Source organism: Sapajus apella, unplaced genomic scaffold (genome assembly GCF_009761245.1).
Source record: "Sapajus apella isolate SASKATOON/1434 unplaced genomic scaffold, GSC_monkey_1.0 scaffold6, whole genome shotgun sequence".
In the NCBI taxonomy this organism is placed as follows: domain Eukaryota; kingdom Metazoa; phylum Chordata; class Mammalia; order Primates; family Cebidae; genus Sapajus; species Sapajus apella.
This window is the reverse complement of record NW_022436946.1, coordinates 650,381-668,846: the sequence shown is the minus strand read 5'-3', so window position 1 is coordinate 668,846 and position 18,466 is coordinate 650,381. Positions and strand designations below refer to the sequence as shown.

General features: G+C 40.3%; 1 protein-coding gene across 3 annotated transcripts in view; it reads right to left on the bottom strand.

Moving 5' to 3' along the window:
- KATNA1 (katanin catalytic subunit A1) overlaps window positions 1–17,710 on the bottom strand; it is a 41,624-nt gene extending 23,914 nt beyond the window's left edge. Inside the window, exons 1-4 of one of the 3 annotated variants that reach the window (XM_032274492.1) lie at window positions 17,430–17,710; window positions 13,327–13,462; window positions 8,555–8,729; window positions 3,654–3,811 (exon numbers count right to left, since the gene is read on the bottom strand). In XM_032274492.1, the coding sequence (XP_032130383.1) occupies window positions 3,654–3,811; window positions 8,555–8,729; window positions 13,327–13,352 (359 nt within the window). In that variant the 5' untranslated portion in view covers window positions 13,353–13,462; window positions 17,430–17,710. The remainder of the gene's footprint in view (window positions 1–3,653; window positions 3,812–8,554; window positions 8,730–13,326; window positions 13,463–17,429) is intronic. The other 2 variants (XM_032274493.1, XM_032274494.1) reach the window with 2 other exon arrangements.
- Between the last annotated feature and the right edge of the window lie 756 nt (window positions 17,711–18,466).

Sequence of the window (18,466 nt, the reverse complement as noted above, 5' to 3'; positions counted from 1 at the left end):
AGAAATAAATTTCTGTTGTTTAAGCCACCTAGTGTATGACACTTGGTTATGGTAGCCCAAGCAGACTAATACAAGACCCAAGCAATGATCCTCCAGAAGGAGAAAAGAAAAGAGCAAGTAAATAAGAATAAAACAAATTAACAGGCAAAAGCAAAAACACAGCTTGACTTATCTACTAGTTCTACTTCTGAAATTAGGGGAAAAAATTATAAATGCAGAAAAATTTTTACTCAGAAATATTCACATAACTTTATAATAATGAAAAAAGGGGAAAAAACATTAAAAGCATGGTTAACTATATAGGTCACATACCAGTCAGAACAATAGCAAATAACTCTTAAAAAAACTGCAGAGAAAAATATCTGGCATGGCTTATAAATCATAAATGTTTAAAATATGAAGAGCAAATTACTTAACCTATCTTAGCTTAGCCTCATCAGAAATTGGGGCTAAAAAAAATTAGTACCTACCTTTTAAGATGGTTTTAAGAATTAAGTAACACATGCAAAACAACAAACACAGTACCTGGCACACAGTAAATATGCAATGATTGTTGACTATTGTTTGGATTTTTCTTAGAAGAAAGCACAATGTTGTAAATTATGGACATAGCACAACTACAACTATGAAAATAATGCATAAAAGATCAGAAGGAAATAAACTAGGATGACTGTGATTTTCCCCCTACTTCTATGAATTTTTCTATTTTTCTTTAATGCGTCTACTGTCCTTTTTTGTAGTGAACTATTACATAACAGAAAATGTAATCTACATGAAAGTGCTTATGAGGCATGGGAAAAATTCAGTAAATATCCAAAGGATATCAGGAGTTAGTAACAGAACATTAGTACAGTCCTTGTATGTGGAGATTAAGAAAATTAAATGGCACCCAGGTGCAGTGGCTCACGCCTGTAATCCTAGCACTTTGGGAGGCCAACATAGGTGGATTACCTGAGGTCAGGAGCTCAAGACCAACTTGGCCAACATCCTGAAACCCCATCTCTACTAAAAATACAAAAATTAGCTGGGCATGGTGGTGCGTGCCTGTAATGCCAGCTACTTGAGAGGAAGAGACAGGAGAATTGCTTGAATCTAGGAGGTGGAGGCTGCAGTGAGCTCGGATCTTGCCACTACACTCCAGCCTGGACGACAGAGCAAGACTCCATCTCAAAATAAATAAATAAATAAAAATAAAAGTGGCTAAGAAATAATCAGTACTCATTAATTGATTTTAAATGTCAAGAACATGATGCTATCGGTCTTCTCAAAGTGTGACATATGGACCACCTATATCAGAATCACCTGTAGATTCCTGAGTTCTATCCACTATCTATTATATCACATTCTCTGAGAGTGATGCCCCTGAATCCACATTTTTAATCATTTTTAATTAGAGATTATTAGGCCTGCTATAGCAGAGAGTGCTAGATTTGTAATTATATTATAAAATGCTAGATTTGTAATTATATTATAAAACACAATATATCTAGGTTCAAATCCTAGCTCTACCAGTTACCAGTTTTGTGATAGTGGGGAAAAGTTACCCAACCTTATTGTACCTCAGCTGTCTCATCTGAAATATAGAGAAAATATGACCTATCTGGAAGGCATATTGTAAGAAATAAATAAAATAACACCTATAGCCTAAAATAGTTCAGGACACTGTGGGTGTATAATTCAGCACCTGTGATTATAAAATATAACCAGCCGGGGCTTGGTGGCTCACACCTGTAATTCCAGCACTTTCAGAGGCCAAGGCAGGCGGATCACCTGAGGTGAGTAGTTCAAGACCAGCCTGGCCAACATGGTGAAATCCTGTCTCTCCTAAAAATACAAAAATTAGCTGGATGTGGCAGTGCAGATCTATAATCCCACCTACTCGGGAGGCTGAGGCAGGAGAAATGCTTGAACCCGGGAGGCAGAGATTGCAGTGAGCCAAGATGACACCACTGCACTACAGCACGGGTGACAGAGTGAGACTCCGTCCCAATAAATAAAATAAAATATAAATAAAATTAAATAAAATATAACCAAGGCTGTCCAAAAGTAGTGAGTTATCTCAATTGATTGTTCACAGTTAGTTACAGATCAAACTCCTTGTTCTATTCTTCCTCTACTTCTCACTATTGCACTTGACTAGTATTAAAAAAAAAAAAAAAACAAGAATTCAAAATTGCAGTGATAAGATATTAAAACTGAAAACCGAGGCCGGGCGCGGTGGCTCAAGCCTGTAATCCCAGCACTTTGGGAGGCCGAGGCGGGTGGATCACGAGGTCAAGAGATCGAGACCATCCTGCTCAACATGGTGAAACCTCGTCTCTACTAAAAATACAAAAAATTAGCTGGGCATGGTGGCGCGTGCCTGTAATCCCAGCTACTCAGGAGGCTGAGGCAGGAGAATTGCCTGAACCCAGGAGGCGGAGGTTGTGGTGGGCCGAGATCGCGCCATTGCACTTCAGCCTGGGTAACAAGAGTGAAACTCCGTCTCAAAAAAAATAAATAAATAAATAAAATAAAATAAAATAAAATAAAACTGAAAACCATCTGGGCAACATCTTAATGCAAAGTTAACAGGCAATGAACATGGGAAGTCATAGGTGTTCTTTCTAGAAAGGCATGACACATTCTATATTTAAATCTATAATACAAACTAGGGAATCTACTATGTGAATGAAATGGATAACATCCACCTGCACACTGGTCAGTTAAAAATTATGCAGTAAAACTACACGATTGGCTATTTAGAGTATTTCAGTAAATATCAGTATCACTAGTTGTTCATTTGCTAGCACTTGGTAGTAGGAAGTTGGGGAAAAAATGCCAGAGAAAACCCTAAAATTCAGAACATTTTATCTTTTAACTTTTCTCTATAAATTAAAAAGCCCATTTTTTTTTTCATTTTTAGCAACATTATACCTTGATGAAAAGAAGTAATCTGTGATGCCTGTTTGAGAGCCACTGTTAGTCTGACTTTCTCTCTTTACATAAGAAAAACCTGAGGCCTGGCCTCACACCTGTAATCCCAGCACTTTTGGAGGCCGAGGCAGGAGGATCACGAGGTCAGGAGATTGGGACCATCCTAGCCAACATGGTGAAACCCATCTCTACTAAAATACAAAAAATTAGCCGGGCATTGTGGGGCGCACCTGTAATCCCAGCTACTCAGAAAGCTGAGGCAGGGAATCGCTTGAACCTGGGAGGCAGAGGTTGCAGTGAGCTGAGATCATGCCACTGCACTCCAGCCTGGCAACAGAGTAAGACTCTGTCTAAAAAAAAAAAAAAAGAAAAGAAAAATCTGAGGTCTAAAAAGCTTTTATTATTTTCCCAAAGCCACAGAGAATGACAAAGACAGAAGCAGAGCCTGAATGTTTCAGTTCCTAACCCCATTCTCCTTCCACAAGGTAACACTGTCTCTAGCACTTTAAGGTCATTCACAAAAGCACATATTTGAATTATTCCTACCTAAATCTTATTTTTTGAAATAGGTCACAAAGGCATATGATACAAAGTTCAAGAGTTATAAAAGAGACAATATTCAGTAAAAAAAAAACTCCCTCCCATTCCTGTCTCTCAGCCACCCCAGCCTCCTCCTAGATATAATCAATGCTATAAGCTCCTTGGGCTAACTGGTTTCTTAAAAGGTCTCCACTTACCTTCGTTCAACAGGTACAGGCATGGACCAGACTTCTCCCTCAGAAGCTGGAAATTCATGCTGTGCTGCTTTCAAGGGGGCGCTGTCTAGTTTAAAGCTCTCTAGTGTTTTCATGATATCTTTGACATGTTTAGCTTCCACATTTATTTCCTGCCAAACCTGATTTCAAAGAAGAAGATGGCTCTTTAAATTCCTATAATACATCACTGTCAAAATTAACTGAGGGCCATTTATTAAAGATGTTAGAAAACTCCATTTTGATATCAGATATCCAGTAAACCACATCAAGATATTTTGTCAAAATTTTAATAATAGTTCATTAAATTTTTGTTTTCCAATTGCAAAATTAATTCTGATAAAATGAATTAAACATCCAGGCTAGGCTGGGCATGGTGGCTCATGTCTGTAATCCCAGCACTTTGGGAGGCTGAAGAGGATGGATCACTTGAGCTCAAGAGTTTCAGACCAGCCTGGCCAACATGGTGAAACCCCATCTCTACTAAAAATATTACTAATTTATATTCTTATTTCAATTGCATAACAGGCTGGGCACGGTGGCTCACACCTGTAATCTCAACACTTTGGTGGGCCAAGGCGGGCAGATCACCTGAGGTCAGGTGTTCAAGACCAGCCTGGCCAACATGGTGAAACCTATCTCTACTAAAAATACAAAAATTAGTCAGTGTGGTGGCGGGCACCTGGAATCCCAGCTACTCAGGAGTTTGAGGCAGGAAAATCACTTGAACCCAGGGGGCGGAGGTTGCAGTATGGTCTGGGCAACAGATCGAGACTCTGTCTCGAAAAAAATAAAATAAATTGCATAACAAATTGAAAAGTTAACTAAAACTTTAAAGTTCTACAAAAATAATTCGCTGGGCATGGTGGCCCATGCCTGTAGTCCTGCCTACTTGAGAGGCTGAGGTGAGACAACTGTTTGAGCCCAAGGGGAAAAGAAAACATCAAAGTACAACTTGTAAAAGTTTTATTTTTGTCAAACTTTATTTTTATTTTTTAGAGACAAAGTTTCATTCTGTTGCCCAGGCTATACTGCAGTGGCATGATCAGAGCTCACCATAACCTCAAACTCCTAGGTTCAAGCCATCCTCCCACCTTAACTTCCCAAAGTGCTGGGATTACAGGTGTGAGCCACCATGCCCAGCCCTACTTTGATAATTTTTATGCCATTTTTAAATGCTGATTAATCCCAATTACCCTGATTTGATCATGAGACACTGTATTCAGGGGTCAAAATATAATGTGTATCCCCAAGATATGTACAACTATTATATATCAGTAAATAATTTCTAAAAAATGAATATAACACTGATCAGAATCTACTAATTCTATGACTCACTAATGGGTCACAACCTACAGACTAAAAAAGGTCTCAATTTATATGCAACCAAGATTTTTTTTAAAGCAGTCTTTTTTCCTGTTTTTTTTTTTTTTGTTTTTTTTTTTGGAGTCTCACTCTGTCCACCAGGCTGGAGTGCAATGGCATGATCTGGGCTCACTGCAACCTCCACTTCCTGGGTTCAAGCAATTCTCCTGCCTCAGCCTTCCAAGTAGCTGGGATTATAGGCATCTGCCACCACACCTGGCTAATTTTTGTATTTTTAGAGACAGGGTTTCACCATGTTGGTCAGGCTGGTCTCGAACTCTTGATCTCAGGTGATCCACCCGCCTCGGCCTCCCAAAGTGCTGGGATTACAGGCATGAGCCACAGTGCCTGGCCAAAAGCAGTCTTTATTTTTAAAATATTTTTTAGAGACAGGGTCTCATCCAGACTGGAATGCAGTGAAATGACCCTAGTTTTTTGAGAGTAAGATTCCAACTCAAAAATAAAACAGAAAATAAATCTTGACTCAATTTAAAAACTAAGTCTGGACAATATAGCAGTACCCCCATCTCTAAAAAATAATAAGCCAGGCATGTTGACTTGTGCCTGTGGTCCCAGCTACTCCAGAGGCTGCGGTGGGAGGATTGCTTGAGCCTGGGAAGTGAAGGCTGCAGTGAGCCATGACTGCACCACTAAATTCCAGCCTGGGGAACAGACTAAGACCCTGCCTCAAAAAAAAACCCTAAAAAATCTATATGTAGTTTTGGCCGGGCACGGTGGCTTACACCTGTAATCCCAGCACTTTGGGAGGCCAAGGCGGGTGGATCACGAGGTCAAGAGATCAAGACCATCCTGGCCAATATGGTGAAACCCCGTCTCTACTAAAAATACAAAAGAAATTAGCTGGGTGTGGTGGCGCATGCCTGTAGTCCCAGCTACTTGGGAGGCTGATGCAGGAGAACTGCTTGAACCCAGGAGGCAGAGGTTGCAGTGAGCCGAGGTCACGCCACTGCACTCCAATCTGGCACCTGGTGATGCAGTGAGACTCTATCTCAAAAACAAAACAAAACAAAAAAAAACCTACATATAGTTTTGACTCAATTGTATTATAGTAATGGGTCTGAACTTAAGTCTCAAAACTATATATGGTGATGGTTGCACATTATATATGTATCTAATGACACTGAACTGTATACTTAAAAATGGCCAAGGACAGGCACGGTAGTTCACATATGTAATTCTAGCACTCAGAGGCTTAGGCAGGTGGATCACCCGAGGTCAGGAGTTCAAGACCAGCCAGGCAAACATGGCGAAACCCTGTCTCTACTAAAAATACAAAAGAATTAGCCAGGTGAGGTGGAACATGCCTGTAATTCCAGCTACTCAGGAGGTTGAGGCAAGAGAATTGCTTGAACTCAGGAGGTGATGGTTACAGTGAGCCGAGACTGCGCCACTGCACTCCAGCCTGGGCAACAGAACAAGACTCTGTCTCAAAAAAAAAAAAAAAAAAAAAAAAAAAGCCAAGACAGTAAAGTGTTATCTATATTTTACCACAACAAGAAAACGGTAGGCCAGGATTGGTGGCTCATGCCTATAATCCCAGCACTTTGGAAACCCAACGCAGGCGCATCACCTGAGGTCAGGAGTTAAAAACCAGCCTGGCCAACATGGCAAAACCTGTCTCTACTAAAAATACAAAAATAAGCCAGGTGTGGTGACAGGCACCTATAATCCCAGCTACTCAGGAGACTGGGGCAGGAGAATGGCTTGAACCCAGGAGGTGGAGGTTGCAGTAAGCTGAGAATATGCCATTGCACTCCAGCCTGGGCAACAAGAGCAAAACTACATTTCAAAAGAAAACAGAAAGAAAAGAAAATAGTAAAAAAACTATTGAAATGAAATTTAAGGTGATAATGTTTTGTTTTATAGCTTAAATGATTTAATCTTAAGTGTCTTTAAACAAAAGCTTACACTTAAGTAAAAGTCTTTGGCCTAACAACAAGAGGTCTAAAAAGTTCTTCACTGACAAAGTTCAGACTCCTTATGAAATTAAGTATTTTCCAGGCCGAGAATGGTGACTCATGCCTATAATCCTAGCACTTTGGGAGGACAAGGCAAGAGGATCATTTGAACCCAGGAGTTCAAAACCAGCCTGAACAACATAGTGAGACGTCATCTCTATAAAAAATAAAGATAAATAAAATAAAAGATTTGCCCCTTCTGGTAATGATATGGATGTAGTAAAGGACATGGAGGAACAGATACAAGGAAACAGATTAAGTTCAAAGAGATAGGCTATTTCTCTCAAAAAAAAAATTAAGGAAAAATATGGAACAATATTTAAAAAGCAGCTCAGTAGAATCTGAGGTATAATATTCTATCTAGAAGATCAGCTCAAAAAGACTATCACTTTGTTAACATTTCTTTCCTCTTGTGATATAGTTGAGACTTATTACAAATGCCAGCCTCCACTGGACCTGTAAGTTCTACAATTTCCAATTTTAAATTTCTGTTGGTCCTCAGTAACTGAAGTTTCTCAATGGGATCCAACCATAACCTGCTTTATAAAGTTCTATTATACAGGAATATGGGGCTGGGTGTGGTGGCTCACACCTGTAATCCCAGCACTTTGGGAGGCTGAAGTGGGAGAATCTCTTGAGCCTAGGAGCTTGAAACCAGACTAGGAAATACAGGGAGGGCCCATCTCTGCCAAAAAAATTAAAAATTAGCAGGTCATGGTGGGGCACACCTGTGGTTCCACCTACTCAGGAGGCTGAGGTGGGAGGATTGCTGAACCTTGAGATCAATGCTTCAGTGATTGCACCACTGCATCCCTCCTGGGCAACAGAGCAAGACATTCTCTCAAAAATTAAAAAAAAAAAAAGAATTTGGTACCATCCATGAGATTCACAAGCCATTTACAGTTTCAACAATGGCTTAATAAAGTCTACTCTATTTTTACCGGGTAAAAATCTAATAAAGAAAAAAATGTCAAAACCATTATTTTAAAGAACGCTTATCGGATTCCGGCAATTAGAATTAAGTAGAACTCATAATACTGCTGATGGTGAAAGTGGATTATTATTAATATAATAAATTCAGTTTCAAGTATTATATGCAAAACTGTGTAATAAATCACATATTCATGTTTTGTTTTGTTTTTTATTTTTGAGACAAGGTCTAGCTCTGTTGCCCAGGCTGGAGTGTAGTGGTACAAGCATAGCTCATTGAAGCCTCAGCCTCCCAGGCTCAAGTGATTCTCCCACCTCAGCCTCCCTAGTAGCTAGGACTATAGGCATATACCACCATATCTGGCTAATTGTTTTATTTGTGTAGAGATGAAGTCTTGCTATGTTGTCCAGGTTGTACTTGAACTCCTCGCCTCAAGTGATCCTTCTGCTTTGACTTCTCAAAGTGCTAGGATTACAGGAGTGAGTCACTAGGTACTGTGCTCAGTAGCCATACATTCTTAACATGTAACTATATATAGCATTGACATTTGATCTAAATTTTCTCTTCTGAAATCTTAAGCCATTAAAATATACAGCAGCCATTATTCTCACCTGTTGCCATTTCTGCTGGAGGTATGTATCTTTGACTGAGTACAGATACTTGTTCATTTGGTCAAGAACTCCCTGATAATAGACCATTGCAGAGTCATAGTTTCCCAGCAATGCATATTCACGAGCCAATTTGACATTCTCACTAATCATAAGAAGACTCATGTTCAGTTGTAAGCTAAAAAAAGAAGAAGAAGAAAAAGAAACATTTTAAATTTACATGTCTCTTAAAAATAAGTACCCTAGTTATTAAAAAATATTTTCCAAGCCTCCCTCAAGAAATTCACAATCACACATACCACATTTCCCATCTCTGTATGTGTGTTCACGCTATTTCCACTTCTTCAAAGACTTTTTTTTTTTGAGACGGAGTCTCGCTCTGTCATCCAGGCTGGAATGCAATGGTGCAATCTCAGCTCACTTTAACTTCTGTCTCCCAGGTTCAAGTGATTCTTCCACCTCAGCCTCCACAGTAGCTGGGATTACAGGCACCCGCCACCACACTCGGCTAATTTTTTTTTGTATTTTTGTAGAGACAGGGTTTTACCATGTTGGCCAGGCTGGTCTTCAACTCCTGACCTCACGTAATCCACCTGCCTTGGTCTCCCAAAGTGCTGGGATTACAGGCATGAGACAATGTGCCCAAGAAATATTTTAAGAGGCCAAGGCAGGCAGATCACTTGAGGCCAGGGGGTCAAGACCAGCCTGGCCAATATGGCAAAATCCTGTCTCTACTAAATATACAAAAATTAGCTGGATGTGGTGGCGCACACCTGTAGTCCCAGCTGCTCGGGAGGCTGAAGTACAAGAATCACTTGAACCAGGGTAGCAGAGTTTGCAGTAGGCAGAGATGGCACCACTGCACTCCAGCCTGTGAGACAGAGCCAGATTCTTTTTAAAAATAAATAAATAAATAAAACATTTTTTTAAAAAAAGTTCCCACATTCAAACCCTCCCTATGTGTCAAAGCCCAGCTCAGATGGTAGTTTTTCTGGTATGTCTAACCACTGAAACTCAGTTCAAAATAATGTCTCCCTCCTCTAAAGTTCCCTGACACTTTACTGTGCCTTTCATCCCAAGGCACTTGGCTACTTCAAACTATAGTTTCTATATATGTCAAATCTCTAGTAGATTGTTATCTGACAGCAGGATTTGCACCAGAAAGGTGTGAGACTATATGATCCTTGCATGACACACATCTTATTAAACATCTGCAGAATGAATAGTGAATATTAGATACATTTTTGAAGCAGTATGGATTAGGAGAAGGCATATGTGTTTTGACGTTAGAAAAAATTTTGGCTAGAATTCTAATTCTGTCACCTTAGTCAAATCCCTTAACTTTTTTCTAAGCCTATTTTTAAATCTATAGAAGTGGCATAGCATCTACTTTCAGGAGTTATGCTATAAAGACTAAATGACTATTTAAAGTACTAAGCATACTATTTGACAAAAAGTAGGTCTTTAATAAATGTTAAACCTATCTGCCATGAAACCTTCTGCACATGACAACCTAATCCAACCTTTGCACTTAGTAGGATATGGATACATAGATGTGGTTATAAAGTATTAAAGCAGACATTTGATAAATGTCAGCTTTGTTAATGTTCACAATGCTATTACTATTTTCTAACTGTAAATCACATGGTAAAGTTCAAGGCTGGAAAGATTTATGTGCTTTTGAGAGGGCAATAATTTGGATTAGGAATGCGGCTATGGGAATAAAAAGAAACAAATCAGAAACACTGTGGTGAAAGAACTGCTGAGATTACTTAGGAACTCACTGTGTGGAAAAAATGTTGAAAATGAATAAAGTTTCAAGCCTAGAGGACTAAAAAGGTGAAGAAATCATGAAAGACGACAGCAACCTGAGCGGACATATAAGTATAAAGAAAACAAGACTTTTTTACTTCTTTTGTGTGTCAGTAGGGTATCTAGATAAGTGTATTTCATAGCTAGTATTCTAGCTGCATCCTTTCTGACTTTCACTGCACTGGCCAATCTTTGCTCACTCTAGCCCTAACCCACCATCAGAAAGAAAAACAGCAGTGCCAGCTCAGTACCAGATAGAGACAGCAGAGTATTTCAGGGCAAACAGAGACTTGGGAAGAGTGAGGAGCTGATGAAAAAAGAGATGTCAACACAACAGCTCTTAAGCGTGGTCACAGCCAGGCACAGTGGCTCATGCCTGTAATCCCAGCACTTTGGGACACTGAGGCAGGAGGACTGCTGGAGCTTAGGAGTTCAAGACCAGCCTGGGCAACACGGCAAAACCCTGTCTCTACAATGAATACAAAAATTAGCAGAGCATCGTGGTGTGCACCTGTAGTTCCAGCTACTCAGGAGGCTGAGGTGGGAGGATCACCTGAGCCTGGGGACGTCAAAGCTGCAATGAGGCAAGATAGTGCCACTGTACTCCAGCCTGGGCAACAGAGACAGAGTGAGACTGTGTCTCAAGAAAACATTTAAAACAAACAAACAAAAAAGTTCCAGGCCCAGATGACTTCTATTAAGCAAGTTTCTTTTGTTTTTCAGGATTTTTTTAAAAAAACCAAACTTCTAAACAGATATAATTCTAACCACATAAAAGCTGATCCAGAAAACAAGAGAAAAGCTGAGCAACTCTTTTTTATGACGCTAAAATCATCTCAATTGTGCACTAAATAAGAACAAAAGAGCCATTTCACTTATGAACATGGAAATCCTAATATTAGCTGACCTACAATGCATCGACACACACACACACTCACACCCCATGATCAAGAAGGGTTTATCCCAGAAATGCACAGATGACTTAAGATCAGAAAATCCTATCACTGTAATTCCTCACATTAATGGACCAAAATACCTCACAAGAAAATAAGGAAAGAGCATAAAGGACAGTTCACAGAAAGGAAACTCAAATGGCTAACAAGCACAGACAGGAGTAACCAATAAATATAAACTGAAGCCATGAGAGACCTCTTTTTTTTTAACCAGACTCAAAATAAAATTAAGTCCAATAAACTAAGTACTGGCAAGGGCTAGTGAAAAAAAAAACCTTTACATCAATTTGCAGGCATAAACTGGCACTGTCATTTGGGAGTGCAATCTGGCAGTACTTGGGGAAATTATATACGCATATATATATGTGTATGTATATATATACACACACATATATATATGTAAATATATGTATATATACACCCCATGACCCAGCAATCCCACTCTTGTGTAAATCTTCCAGAGAAAGTCTCACACAGATCCATAAAGGAACTTGGTTTTGGATGTGAATGACAGAAATGTTTGAGAAATCAAGTACGGCCAATCTATTTATTCACAGCTAGGGGAAATGTGGCAGACCACAGAACACCATGTAGCAGGCAGAAGCAATGAATAAAATTTACATACAGCAACATGGATAAATCTTCAAAATACAGGGTTGGGTGAAAAAAAGGTCTCAGACATAGAACAAGGTCTAAATCCCAATGTCATTTTATAAACTAAAAATATATACGCTATATAAAATACTTATTTTTAAAGGATGCATACATATCCAAGAAAGTACCTTAAATATATTAGAAAGTCTACGGAAGGTGAAGAGGAAAATGTGAGTGGAGAAACTGCTTATGAAGGATAGGGGAGAAGCAAAAAATAAATACAACAAAAGAAGGGCCTTATATCCATAGATAATCACAGAGGGCCTCCCAGATGGCACTCAGTGACCTTTGCCTCTTGGTATCTGTACTTACATAATTACTAGCCCTTGAATGTGTGCTTGTAACAAATAACATAATATCATTTCTGAGATTAGACTATGACTTCCATCTTGCTTGCTGTCTCTTGCTCACCCCACTCAAATGAAATACCAGCTCCATGCAGTGAGCTGCCTGGGCAGAGGCCCACATGGCAAAGAGCTGAGGGAGGCTCCAGGCCAACAACCAGTGAAGAACTGAGGCCCTCAGTCCAATAGCCCCTGAGGAGCCAAATCCTGCCAACAACCATGTGAGTGAGATCAGAAGTGAATCCTTCCTCACTAGAGCCTTGAGATGACTACAGCCCTGGATGATACCTGATTACAGCTCTGAAAACCACCCTGAATCTGAGGCATCCAGCTAAGTCATGCCCAAATTCCTGACCCAGTGAAACAGTGAGAGTGATAATAAATGTTTGCTGTTTTAAGTCACCAAGTTTTGGGATAATCTGTTATGAACCAATATAGCTATGAACTGAGGTCTATGAGTAACTCAAGACTGGGCATCTGAGCTCCAAAAGAAAAGGAATAAAATCCTATGACCTAAATAGTGCCTCCCTGGATTCATGACCACTGATCATATTATGTCTTAACAAAAGCCTAATGGCCAAGGGCCATATCTCACTGTTATTTACTGATATATCTCTAGCACCTAGAACCACGTTCTCAAATAGTAGATCTCAATAAATCTTTGATTGAATACTGCCTAGTTGTTGTTTTTGTTTTTTTTTTTTTGACGGGGTTTTACTCTACCCCAGGCGGGCGCCATCACAGCTCACTGCAGCCTTGATCTTCTGGGCTCAACTGATTCTGCGTAGCTGGGACCACAGATGTGCACTACCACGCCAAGCTAATTTTTTTTATTTTTATTTTTGGTATGTTTTATAGAGACGCAGATTTCACCATGTTGCCCAGGCTGGTCTTGAACTCCTGGGCTCAAGTGATCAACCCACCTTAACCTCCCAAAGTGCTAGGATTACAGGCACGAGCCACTGTGCCTGTGCCTGGCCAGGTTTCTGTTGTAACTACCAAGAGTTCTTACCTTGTCCAGTTCCTGACCCTCAGCATGTTCACATTCCTTGATCCTCAGCTTATCCCTTCCAAGCTGGGATTACAGCTTGATTCTTGCGTGATTACTTCTGCCCTGAAGCCATCCATGCCCTATAGAGACACCTAGTCTAGGCAAGAGTATTAGAAAAGTATAATTGGGGCCTGCTACTAAAAGTATACAGTTGTTCTAGATGGGCTTGGATGTCAAGACTTTCATGTCTTTTCCCTCTCTCCTTCTTTTCCTCAATAGTCTCCCTGGAGATCTTTCTTCCCATTTTCCCACTAAAAAAAATAAAAAATAGTCAGGCATGGTGGTTCACCCCTGTAATCCTAGTACTTTGGGGGGTTTGAGGTGGGAGGATCGCTTGAGCCCAGAAGTTCAAGACTAGCCTGGTCAACATAATGAAACCCTGTCTCTACAAAAAATTAGCTGGGCATGATGGGGAGTGCCTATAGTCCTAGCTACCAGGAGGCTGAGGTGGGAGGATCACCTGAGCCCAGGAGGTCAAAGTTGCAGTGAGCTGTGATCACGCCACTGCACTCCAGCCTGGGTAAGAAAGTAAGGCTCTGTCTCAAAAATAAATAAATAAAATAAAATAAAATAAAAAATAAATTTAAATTATTACTTATACATAGGTGGTCCTCGTTTTTTTTCTTATGGGCCATGACTCAATGGCCCAAAACTCATAGAAGTCACTCCAAGCCTTCTTAAAGGTTCCATGTCTTGAACTCTTTCTAGTCAGATAAAATTCTTTAGAAGCCAATGAATTGATATTTTCTAACAAACATAAATGTTAAGTCTAATCCAAGGCCACATTAACACATGACCTGAAAAATCCCTGATTATCAAAGAAACAATGTGTTTGCAGAAAACAGTATTAAAGCACTCTAAGTCCACTAAATGTTAGTCGAAAATAATTTTCCCCATTCCCTTATTAATCTCTAAGCCTAAAACATCCTTCTCAAATGAATGTCACAACTGTAAATTTATGAAATTCTCCCAATTTTCAAATCCATATCGTTATCATTGCTAAAATTCCACTGTAGGAAGACTAGAAACTGGGTCTATTTAGCACAATATCTGGCAATATTTGAAGAAATGAATCTATTTGAAAACAAGCTGATTGATACATTTTAAGCACTATGAACTATAAACACAATCTATTGGTTCAAAATTAATAAAACACTTATAAAAATGAGATTGTCCCAAAATTCAGGCTCTTGGTTACATGGATTATTAGAGAATAACCATAGGCTATGCTTGCTTAATCTCACAGCAAGTTTTTCCTTTACATTATTCTAACAGAATCACTCTTTTGCTTACATGCCTTCAGTATTTATGAGTCAGCTAATGACTAAATTATTTAAACTGAGCAAGATGCAATGTGAAATTTTAATTCAAGTGACAATCAAATTTTTAAAAATACTGAAATCCCAATTTTACAGCAAAATTTCTAGCAAATATAGTATGTGATGCAGTGTTGTGCTTCCACAGCGAAAGTTATTTTTTTTCTTCTCTAGAATTAGGAAAAAGAAGTGATCAAAGAGACTGAAAAAGAACAGGCAAAGTATCCAAATATCTGAGTTCTAACATTCTTATTCTGTCTCTAAACAACAAATACAGGGCCCTGCCTATTTCACACCTGAAGAGGATACCTTACCCATTTAATTTTTAAAGGACTCAGGCTGGGTTCCACTTATTTGCAGTTTTTAAACATATCATGCACAGGTCATTCATTCAACAGATATTTAAGGAACATCAACTGAGTTGCAAGGAATTGCACTGAAGACAAAATTAAGACAGAATTAGACCTTGAAATCCTTGAAGTTTAATGGAAGGGATATCACCTTATTTATTCAAGGTGTTTTTTTTCTTCTTTGCTTAATAAGAGTAGACAAGCATAAAATATTATTAAACACAGACTAAAAAATAAGCACCAATGTTGCAAGCCTGAAAATGTTAAAACACTTATCTGTAAAATTTACTTACTAAAACAAAGATTACGAAACCCAATCACACATCTCCCTGAAGGCATTTTAGTAAAGCAAGTGTATGTGACTTCAAAAGTGGCAATACATTGATAAGCAATTTTCAGAATGTTCATCTCTGGGATATGAAGGAAACCACATGCTAATTTACAGTTAGCCACTGATGACTATGAATAAGCACAATGAATGAATGATCCATGACCAATTACAGCATGGCATACATTTTTCTCACTTTTATAATCATCATATGATTATACTTATATTATATATCATCATACTTAAGCACAAGAAAGTTACCATTTTTTAAAAGCGCCAAAAAGAAACCTGTTCAGAAAAAAAGTACATATAAAGTCTACTCTCTTTGTACAGTAAACTTTCAGTTTACCCTAACAAAACAAATTCGTGAGTATAATAATTAAAATGTAATTTAAAAGTCATATTCAAGCCCTATCAATAAACACCACAAGTAAAATCTGTTTAGCATGTTATCAAGATTGACCATATTTATGTGATAATGCTGTCTTTTTTAAACAGTCAAGTGGCTAAAAAAGAAACAAAGTATTGTTAACAGAAATTCAATAATGTTGTTAATAAATTCCAACAAGCTTCTCTAATCCTAAATATTTGTCAGGATGGTGACACCAGTTTCCAAATGAGGTGGAGAATCCCTTTGTAGACTACAGAGCATGCCTAGTACTGAACCTATAAAAATATAAATGCTTCTTGAATAACCAATGCTATAAAGAAGCTTTATATAGCTTTTCAAAGTCTAGGAATGTTGGAAAGTTGATCAGCACTGCCTGGCTTCTTTTTAAAGGTATTTACAGGCCACAAGTTTTTTGTTTGTTTGTTTTTTTGAGGAGTCTCCCTCTGTCACCCAGGCAGGAGTGTGAGTGCAGTGGTGTGATCTTGGCTCACTGCAACCTCCACCTCCCAAGTTCAAGCGATTCTCCTGCCTCAGCCTCCCTAGTAGCTGGGACTACAGGCGCACACCACCACCCCCGGCTAATTTTTGTATTTTTAGTAGAGACGGATTTCACCATATTGGCCAGGCTGGTCTCCAACTCCTGACCTCGTAATCCGATGCCTTGGCCTCCCAAAGTACTGGGATTACAGACGTGAGCCACCGCAGCCGCCCCAAGTTGTTAATGTTAACACAGTACAAAACAAAGAGTTTTGCTCCTATTTCTTGGTATAAGAACAAAAACCATCTCCTTTGGAAAAGAAAATAGTGCTTTATATTGAGACGTTTAAGCCTGTATAAACATTTCAAGAATCTGTCTTAACATCTACTAAGGCGACTATCAACGTGTTATCTAAGGCACACATTCTAAAACATCGCGAATGTTTTCAGCAGTAACTAAAGGTCTGATTTCAAAGAGGAAGACGTAAATTAGTGTTTTCAAGACAAAAGGGTGCATCACCGTGCTGTTGGAAGTTAGTAACTAATATAAAAGCGGCCCTTCGCGGTTACAACAGGAAACTATTTTTGATTAAATAAGAGCTTGAGATTATCCACTGTAAGGCACTTTAGGATCTACGTTTACCTCTAGCTTTGTCATCACATTTGTATGAAACAAATGTTTCGAGGGAAAACTTACCTAAAATGTACCAATTCTAAACCAAAAGGCCCACAGGCCTCCCAGAGGACGCCGGGCTCTAGAATAAAGACATAACATCCCCAACAATGTCACTCAACCTAACAACTTTTAAGAAAATAAGTTGCCTCCCAACGGCATGGACATCGGAGTTTTCACCTGTGAGGGTTTCAGGGTGGGGGGCGTGAACGGATTTGGGAGAGAATCAGTCAAAACAGCGAAGAACTAAAAACTCTCTGCTGGTGACTTGCTAACGACACAGGCCAAAAGATGGGATCGACAGGAGCACCCGAAAAGTCCCCAGCTGGACAGGATTCTTCAGGTACGGGGATTGGCACCTGAACCAAAGTGTCGGCGACAACAGCAAGGACCTAAGACCTCAGCTCAGGCACAGGCAGGCTCAAGGAGGGATGCGCGGCAGGTTCTCGCTGCGAGCCCCCCAAGTCCCTCACCGGCCCGGCCCTGGAAAATCGGGGGTTCCCAGAGCACCATCAGAGTGAAGTCTCACCTGCGGCGGCCCAAGCTCCTCGGGGAACTGCCCAACGCCAGGCACAGGAGATTGGCCGAATGGAGGTCCCGGCAGCGAGGAAGCAGGGCCTGGCCCAGTCCAGGCCACCTTGCTCTCTGCTCACGGCCCCAGTACTGCCCAGTTCAATCGTCACCACCTGCCGGCGCCGCTTCTGCTCGCCGAGAATTTGAAGACAAACCCGCCAGGGTCACTTCCGGTGCCGGGGACGTCCTCGGCTATTCGGGCGCACTCGGAGCGACACACCGGGAGCGAGGACGCCGGGCGGCGTGCGCGCGCCGGGGCGAGGGGAGGCGGCGGGAAGCGGCAGAAGAGGGTGCGGCCGAACCCAGGGAAGCGCCTGCGCAGTCTGGCACCACCGCCACCCGGCGGACGCGGCGAAAACCAGGGATGTTATAGATCTTGGTATGGATGGTATTATAGTGTTACCTCACGCGCCTCAGTACCTTGTTCAGGTGCTTGCCCACTTTCCCTCCCATTTGATTTTCACCACATTCCCGAGAGGTTAGGTCAGGTGTATTTTAGAGGTGAATGTCTAGGATCAAGCAATTCGTTTATGACAAATCCTGTTTTAGAACCTAGTATTCAGAATTCCCCAGCTGGGCTCCGTGTCTTGACGTAACAATACGGAGGGGGTAAACAAAGATTATTGGACACACTGCTAGTGGGATTTTATTTTCTGGATTTTTTTGGTCACCATTTCAATAAGACCACACAAGGAAAATGATGCTATTTCATGATTTACAGATATGTACTTCACAGGGCTTCCTCCAGGCTCAATCTCCATTCCTCTGCCATCACCTGAGGCAGAATAGGGCACTTGTCACACATTCCTTTAGAAACTCATGGTAATAAAGTTTCTTACATTAAACCATCCCAGCCGGGCACAGTGACTCACCCCTGTAATTCTAGCACTTTGGGAGGCCGAGGCAGGCAGATCATTTGAGCCGGGAGTTCAAGACCAGCTTCGGCAACATAGTGAGACCCCTGTCTCTACAAAAGGTACAAAAATTGGCTGG